Source organism: Cricetulus griseus, chromosome 7 (assembly GCF_003668045.3).
Source record: "Cricetulus griseus strain 17A/GY chromosome 7, alternate assembly CriGri-PICRH-1.0, whole genome shotgun sequence".
In the NCBI taxonomy this organism is placed as follows: Eukaryota; Metazoa; Chordata; class Mammalia; order Rodentia; family Cricetidae; genus Cricetulus; species Cricetulus griseus.
Genome location: NC_048600.1, coordinates 123827152 through 123835917, shown reverse-complemented (window position 1 = coordinate 123835917; position 8766 = coordinate 123827152). Strand labels below are relative to the sequence as shown.

The 8766-nt window shown below is 44.2% G+C and overlaps 1 protein-coding gene across 1 annotated transcript; it reads right to left on the bottom strand.

Moving 5' to 3' along the window:
• Positions 1-383: 383 nt before the first annotated feature.
• Kcnj2 (potassium inwardly rectifying channel subfamily J member 2) lies at positions 384-8265 on the bottom strand. The gene is made up of 2 exons (XM_027425784.2): positions 8066-8265; positions 384-2949 (listed from the first exon to the last, which is right to left on the bottom strand). The coding sequence occupies exon 2, from the start codon at positions 2725-2727 to the stop codon at positions 1444-1446; it is 1284 nt and encodes a 427-aa protein (XP_027281585.1). The 5' UTR covers positions 2728-2949; positions 8066-8265; the 3' UTR covers positions 384-1443.
• Between the last annotated feature and the right edge of the window lie 501 nt (positions 8266-8766).

Below are 8766 nucleotides of genomic sequence, written 5' to 3'. Positions count from 1 at the left end.
CACACACACACACACACACACACACACACACACACGGAAATCCCCTGCTTTGGCATATTCAGCCCATGTTGTCTCTCTGCAGATGGCCTCAGAAAGACAAGCCTGGAGGCCAGATATCTTCCCTAATGTGACACCAGGCTAGAAATGCCCTGACAATCAAGGCCATGATTCAGCTGCAAAAGTTGAAATCTGTCTAGCTTCCATGCTGGATGGTTCTGTTTGGAGGATGTCAGGGTTACCAACAGAGTTCAAGCCAGATCTGCTCTTATGGAATAAACTTTGGAATGTGCAGAAAGCAGGAAGCTCAGAAAGGTCCAAGTGGGATGGGTCTCCCTCCCTCTCTCTCTCTCTCTCTCTCTCTCTCTCTCTCTCTCTCTCTCTCCTTTGAATACATTAGCCTGGTCAACATTACCTATCAGGGAAAGAATGATTTTAGTATAGTGTATGTGTACAAGTGACCCATGCCCCCTTTCCCTTCCCCTTCAAATAAGAAGGCTGCACAAAAGAACAGAATTGAAAACACACATTTATCGACTTTGATGTTCTTTTGCAGACTAAGGTACAGAATGAACAGGCTGTTCAACATCTTGCTGAGGTTCAAAGTTAATGTGTCTGGATTGCCCAGACAACCCATGGGGCTTTATTTCCTTTTTAATATAAACTCCACTGTGCAAAAAAATATGTGCATTGTCTTTGGTATTTATTTTAGGTAGTCTAAAATTTTGAGATAACCTATTAGCGTCGTGGAAAGGAAAAGTATAAAACCCAGAGGCTACCATTTGGCTAGTGTTACATAATGCCCTTACGTAACGAGAACGTGGGGAGAAGAGAGAGACAGAGAGAGACAGAGAGAGAGAGATCAATTTTAGCAAACAAATTACTGGCCTCAGAAAATCAGGCTCTCGTTTTGGCAGTTAATAGCCAAATACTTGACACTTTGAAGCGCACTGTGCACCTTCAACAATGTTCAACACTGACTTTTTAAAATTACATAAAAGATAAACTACACTGCAACAAAAATACAGTTTGTGTTCATGTAGTTAGCAGCTTTTCAAAAAATTAAGGCAGAGTCTTGCCTGTGTTATGCCATTAAAATCATTCTTGTTCCCCTAAAGAGAAGCATTCCAGGTAAGTTAAATACCCAAACTGAGGCTTGCCTGCATATTCAAGTTTTGTAAAAACACAAAACAATACATTTAAAACCCCACAACTTATTCTACAACAGATATGTGCCATCGGGTCACTCGGAGGCCTGCAAAGCACTTTACATTAGTCATCCAGCTTCCAGTCTTTTCTTGATACCTTTGTGCTAGCCTTAGTCTCTTGTGGCTGCTCGCTTCACCCACCTCTTGACCAGTACCATGGTCTGTATAACTGTCTCCGACCTCTGACCAACAACAGACTGTGTAGCAACGTAAATATTCCAAGGACGGAATCAGCCAGTCATATCTCCGATTCTCGCCTTAAGGGCCTAGGCTCTAGAGGTACGCTTGCCTGGTTGTGAAGATCTATGCCAGGGGGTGAGTCTGTGCTTGTGCTCTCTGGGACTCCGTTTTCACTGTCCTCTTCCTCTTTGCTTGTGAGGGCAACTTCGTTTTCATAGCAAAATGAATTCGCATTTGAGAGGATGTACTTCTTTTCTGCTAAGTCTCTGGCACTACAAAGAGGAGTGTTAGGTACCTCATAAGTCTTGTGGAATCTTGAGTAGTCCACTTTGTAGTAGTGTTTCTCTTCAAAGAGCACTGGCTCATACCGGTGGCCCCAGAGAATTTCGTTGGCCAGATATGAACTCCGGCACTGTGTCGTCATGGCAGTGGCCTCCACCATGCCTTCCAGTATGACAACAATTTCAAAGTCTGCATTGTCAATGTCCTGCTTACTCAAGTCATATAAAGGGCTGTCTTCATCTATTTCATGGACAATAGTGATAGGGGATACTAGAAATATACGGTCAATTCCACTATCAAAACCAACGTTGATATCTATCTGGTCCAAGGGAATATACTCCCCTTCTGAAGTGATTCTGGATTTGAGTAGCTGTGCCCGGACATGAGCTTCAACAAGGTGGCTTTTGCGAAGGTTTCCCACCCTCCACATTAAGCATAGTTTGCCGTCCCTCATGGCAATCACAGCATTGTGACTGAAAACAAGAGTCTCGTTTCTTTTCTTTGGCTTTGCCATCTTTGCCATGACTGCGCCTATGATGAAGGCATCAATGATGCAGCCTACTATTGACTGGAATACCACCATGAAAACAGCAATGGGGCACTCATCGGTAACACACCGGAAACCATAGCCGATGGTTGTCTGGGTCTCGATGGAGAAGAGGAAGGCAGCCGTGAAGCTGTTGACCTCAGACACACAAGCTTTGCTCTCTTTAGAAGCATCCAGATCCCCATGGAGCAGAGCTATCAACCAAAACACACAGCCAAAAAACAGCCAGGAGAGCACAAATGCCAGGCAGAAGATAACCAGCATCCATCGCCAACGAATGTCAACACAGGTGGTAAAGATGTCTGCCAGGTACCTCTGTCCTTTCTCACCCACGTTGATGAACTGAACATTGCAGTGCCCATCTTTCTTCACAAAGCGGCTCCTGCACTGTTGCCGGGTGTGGACTTTACTCTTGCCATTCCCGAAGCCATTGGCCACTGCCATGGTGGCCAACTTCATGCCATCTTCTTCAGAAGAGACGATGCTGTAGCGGTTGGTTCGCACACTGCCCATTGCTTCTGCTGTGGACGCCAGTGTTTCTGCTTTAGAAAACAGTCTGAGTTTTTGCAAAACCCTTTGAAGAAACAGTTTTGAATGTTCGGTGAAGACACACACACCAAAAATTTTAAAAAATGAGGAGAGATGGATGCTTCCAAGGACCTTGGGGTTCTACCAAGGTTTGCCTTTTGAGCAATAGTTACCTTAGTAACTCAGCTGACATCCAGAGAACTTGTCCTGCGAGAGAAGAGAGTACTCATTATAAAACAGCCATACTTAAAGGAGTCCTGCTGCCTAAGACAATATCCCCATCTTAACAAAACAGAACAAGACACAAACAAATGTTATTTGGAGTGGATTGTATGGAGTTTTCTTTGTTCCTATAAATGCTCTTTTAAATTTTGATTTAAAATCACTGAACATAGATGAAGTGCCTCTCCTAGTCATTCCACCAAAATTTCAGTTCCCTTTTCTCCTACTGTTTGTCACCCATCTAGAATATTCTATAATCCATATCTACCTATCAACTATTACTCTCTTCCAGGTTATTGAGGTAATAAAGAGAAGAATCATTTTGATTCTATGGTTTGTACCAGCTTCTAAAAGCAGGATATGTCTACAGAACATTTTATAGGAACAGCCTGGATATTAGTTCCGTTACATGAGTGTTAAGAGAGAATGTCCCATCCCTCCCTGACAAGGTTGATATCTATGGTCACAGACAATGTTGTTTTCTGTAATAATGTTGGACAGTCCTCTACAGCATTTGAAATGGATCCTCACTTCTGGATTCTGTTTGGGCATGCTCCATCACTCCCCACATTTGAAGCAGGCACTGTGCAAAAATGTCTGATACCATCTCCCTGAATACAAGTGATTCTGACTTGAAGACACAGGTTTGCTCTAGGGGATAGAGAGCCATTCTGTTGCTTAGCAATATTAGTCCTGAAATTCTCCAGAGATGGGATTGCCATATGTAATGACAGGGTAGGGAGGAAGCCACCTCTGCTCCATAGGCCCAGGTCTTTAGCGGATTGAGATAAGGCAAGAGCTCATTTCATGTGAGTCCAAGGCTGCCTTCTCTCCAACAGCGACAACTTTGTAATCAAAGTAACACATGAATGCCACCCAGCTTACTTTCACTTCTAGTGCTGTTGTTTGCTGCAGGTTCCTATGGAGAAGGCACTCACCTTTACCTAACATGAAGCAATAGTAACTTCCAGCTTCCTCCCTCCCACTGCTTCATTCTGCCCCAGGGATAATTTAGCCACTTTGCTTTGACTTTACGTTGACTTAAAAAAAAATAAAAAAACTACGTTTTCCCTGTAACAAAAAAAAAGAAAGAAAGGGAGAAGGAAGGAAGAAAAGAAGAGGAAAGAATGACTATGAAATGGTAAAAGGTGTTTTCTTTATGCAATGTGTATTAGCAAAGTCTAGAAGGAGATTAATATTAATATGGCCTAGAACTAAAAACTGAAAGTGATTTCCCCCTTTTAGAACCGCCAAATCCATGTCCTGTTTTTAAGAGGGACAATAAAGAGGGTCAGAAATGTGTGGAGGCCTTGGAAAGAGGGCTCCAGTTTTGATTTCTCCCAAAGACACATGAATATGGATCAGTCAGCAGAACCATTCTCAGCCAAGCCAGCTGCAGACATAGAAAGCCACCGTTTCTCCTTATTTCATGCAGCCCTTTACCAAGAGGCAAGGTGCATTGTCTCTGGAAGTGTCGTGTTCTAGTCTTCTGACTTCTCCTGTTACGTCTAGATTATTATCAAGATGTACCCCAACTTATTTTTCTTGAGATTAGTCATCCATGGAAATTGCAATGTGTGTTACATTTTGGCAGCTTTTGATACCTAAATGACACTTTATTTCAAAGTGCCTTTGAATTGTTTTATAAAAAGAAGTTCCAGTGCCTGGTGCTTTCCCAACCTTCTACCTGCTTCACTGTTTTGTCTGCTTCCCAATGAAGTGTGAGTTTGGATAAAGGAATAAAGAATCATATCTCTCTGAGGCCTAGTATTTTCAGATGATTTGGCTCACATAATGTTACCAAATGTTTCTACAAGAACATGGAGACAGCATCATGAAGCCAAATGCAGGTGTGCTTTTCTTTAAAACATGGGAACGGGACAAAGGAGTTGCTTCAAAGAGTGTATCTGAGTTACGATTGACTTTAAAATATTTTACGACAAACTAACACCCATTAACTCCCTTTTCACTACTCAAAAGAAGCCTTTGCTGCATTAACATCGTTGGGACATGAACAGACTCAGATTTCTTCACAGTGACTCCTGCCTCTTTCCAGATAAGAACCTAACAACCCCATGAACTCCAAAGGCCCAATTAGGACTTTCCAAAATCTCAATCCTAGGACATCTGCTTGAATTCCACAAGTCACACAATAGCTGTTTCCTATGAATAGCTTTCCCCACTTGGAACCTTGCAAATAGCATGTACTGAGGGGGCTGTTATTGTCTCATTTCCATTGCTAATGGCAGAATTTGTTCCACATGCTAGCGCATCATTTTCAGGTCTTACCAGTGCTTCCTGGAAAGGAAAAATAACCTTTTTTATCCCATTCCTTTCTTTCCTTGAAATGGAAAATTTCCCCATGTCAAGTACATGTCAAACCCAAACAGAGTAATGCTTCTATGTGTGCACACACATGTCATATGTCTTAAGACTTTTGTGGAACTGGTTCCAATTGTAAAGGTCTAGAACCTGCTACACTCCCACAAGTTAACTGTATAGTTGGCTGGGCTTTTGCTGTTGACCTGACCACAGGTCCCAGTGACCTCAAACAAGCAGAAAATTCTCTTGCCTTCTCCTATCACAGTGGGGAATCACCAATTCATAAACACATGGGGAAACCTCTTTAAAAGAATAGGATTTTCATGCAGTTTTATTACAAGAATTTTTCTGAAAAGCAGCAAACTAGTAGTATATTCAGATACTCTTGCCTTCTTGGTGGCTATAGCTCCAGAGAGCTGATATGGATTTGGTGAGTAATATACAACCCCCCTTTAAGCCCAGATATGTAAGGCATCAGATCTAAACTCAATGGGCATGGATAATCATTTCACCCAAGCCATAACCAATGAGGTAGAGAGTATTTCTGGGAAATTGAGAGGCTACATGTGGTGCTGTTCATGTTAAGACTATTTATAGGCTGATCCAAAATTAAGCATAAGCAATGGAAAAAATAGTCCAGTGCCTCAATCCTAGGTAGACATTAAAGGAGGAGGAAAGGAGAGAGAGAGAGATGCACAAATGCAGGGGTAAGGAGATCACACTGAAAAAAGGAGAGAATGCGAAGTCTTTTCTATATAGGAAATGCCTTCAGTAGAGCACGTGAAAAGCTAGATAAAGGCACTTGGGAAGAATAAATGAGAATCTCGGTGTCCCACAGGAGGGTCATGGACTCTCAGTAAAATTGTAAGTTTCTGTCTGAAGATAGGACAAAGCAGGAGAGAAGGTACTGGGTGAGAAGGCTGCTAATGAGTGCTTCAGCAGCTATTCCCCAGCTGACGCCATGCAGACCAGTCCCAGAGTGCTCTGGGCACAAGTTGCTATGTGAGTTCTATTGCTGCAGAGCAACCTCTGCGAAGCTCAGTAAACAGAAGGGGGGGGGGGAGTGGAGAGGGAAGACACCCATTTATATCTACGTGAGTGCTGCCTCGAACATTTATACACAGCAATGTTTGTGGCAGCTCTAGGCATCTATTGCATGTCAAGGACGACCTGTGTTTCATAAACAAATATTGACATCTTTTTAAAAAGCTCAAAATGTCCCAAAGTTTGGATAAAGATGGGGTCAATCTTATAATTACTCAGGAGTCAAAGAAGGACAGCTGGCCAGAGAGTCTTGATAAGGAGTGTGTCTGGAAGGTGTCGACTGACTGATTTGTTTAAGTAATTTCACAAAGGTGCAAAACAAGTATCTTTACAGATATCAATAACATAAAAATAAAAGAATACCACAATATGGAGTTCTAGGCACAAAACAAAAAGTGAAATGACCTTGACCCCAACTGTCACTGTTTCCACCACACTTGAAGTAACCTATCTCTCTCCTGGGCATGAGGAATTTCTCCCTGCATAATGAAAAATAAAAATAAAGCTCTTAGTTGCAACCAGGATGAGGTGAACAAGTGTAGTGGTACTTATGGAGCACATACAGAACTGGCAAGCAAAAGGAACTATGACAGCCTATTAATTATTAATTCGAAAAGATGGCAAATGGCAAAAGGAGATATTAATTAACTCTCTTCTCTGCTTAGCCAAAACAGGTTATCAAGTAATACCTTTATTTCCTGGGAGATACATTCAGAGTTTGTGAAGACCTTTGAAAAGGACAGTCTCATCCAAGTCTCCACTACAGACTGAGCCAGACAGATGTTCGACTACCCATTCCCTATCTTGGTTTTTCCCCCAACTGTCATAAGGAATCCATGTTATGATGCAGTCCTTTTTTTTTTTTCAGAGTCATGTCGCCTTGATCACAGCTTCCCTAAAACCACACTGTCTTCAAATGAGGACTTTACACCATTATTACTAAGAATAGCAAAGTGCTTCAATGACAGACTGACATAGGATGGGAAAGTTTTTCGGTCGTCAGGCTAAAATCCAACTTGGGCTCCTACCCTGCTTCTCAGCAAAGGAGCTCTGAGATGAGACTTGAGATGCTCACTCTGCAACTCTGACTCTGGAACACTGCTGTATTTGAAGTAACCACCTCCCCACCCCACCTCTCTCTCTCTCTCTCTCTCTCTCTCTCTCTCTCTCTCTCTCTCTCTCTCTCTCTCTCCCTCTCTCTCTCCTCTCTCTCTCTTTCCTCTCTCTCTCTCTCTACACACACACACACACACACACACACACACACCAAGGAACTAGAACAAGTGCTGAGTTCCGTGGTCTGAGCCCAGTGCTCAAGAGGGACCTCCAATCCCCAGTTACCTTCTCTTCCGCCCTCGAACCCCCAGTAAGAGAAAGAGCCTGCTTCAGGCTCTTGCTTGCCTCTCAACCCAGTATCTCGCTACAGCTGGTGCATTGGAAGTTATGAGCACAAACAGATGCTGCAGAGAAATCTGTTTCTATTGCTCAACTCTTCCAAGCATGTCTCAGTATTTTTAGCTCTGAGGATGTTCTGGTGCGCACACAAACTATATAGGCAATGAGCCGGGACTCCAAAGCTTGAAGAGGGAAGCGGTACAGCAGCCTGACATATGGGCACCTCCAGAGCAGCGGAGACAGCAGGGGTAGGGGACTGTGGCGCAATTCCACTGCCATAGACACACACAGACAAGAGGAGAGGAGAGGAAAAAAAAAAAAAAACCACAGAAGCCCTTACCTGTTGCTGGCACAGGATCATGGGGACATGGGTGGAAGTGGGGATTACAGAAGCATGTAAGATCCAGTGAGGTTTTTTTTGTGTGTGAAGGAGAGTGAGCCGAAGCAAGTGAGAATTCCCAAGACCCTGCTTGCGGGCGCCGGGAAGGCTGTGCGCTGGCCAGGGCTCTAGAGCGCTCTGCGATAGCCTGGGAGCTTTTGAGGCGGTCCTTGTGATAACCGGCCTTCTTGGCTCCGCCCCCTATCCACTGCTGGCCAATCGGAGAGCACCTGGCTTCGCCACCAGCCCGGGAACTGCCACCAGGAGGGGGAGGAGGATCCTTACAGCGGTGGCCCCTAGCTCTACCAGCCAGGGAACCTGCGGTGGCTTTCTCTGCCTCCTCCAGCTTCCTAGCCTGGTCTGAGAGTCCAGCTCAGGGCTGGGGAGGAGGAAGTCGTGGCCCAGCGGGGACAGCAACAGGTGGGAAGCTCAACCGCCACGCCGCTCCCTGATTGCAGCCTGGCCTTGGGCAAAAAGCTTCCTAGTGCGTCCCACACTTCGCAGTTTCTTTCCTGGGTGGAGGCCGGCTGCAGACGTCCCTGCATGCGCCTAAGAGGTGCCAGTGCCTAAGAAAGACATCTTCATCAGGGAGGAAATGAATGGGGTGCGTCTCCCTCTATCCCTTCTCTTGCATATAGACCGTCAAAACCACAGAGCATTCA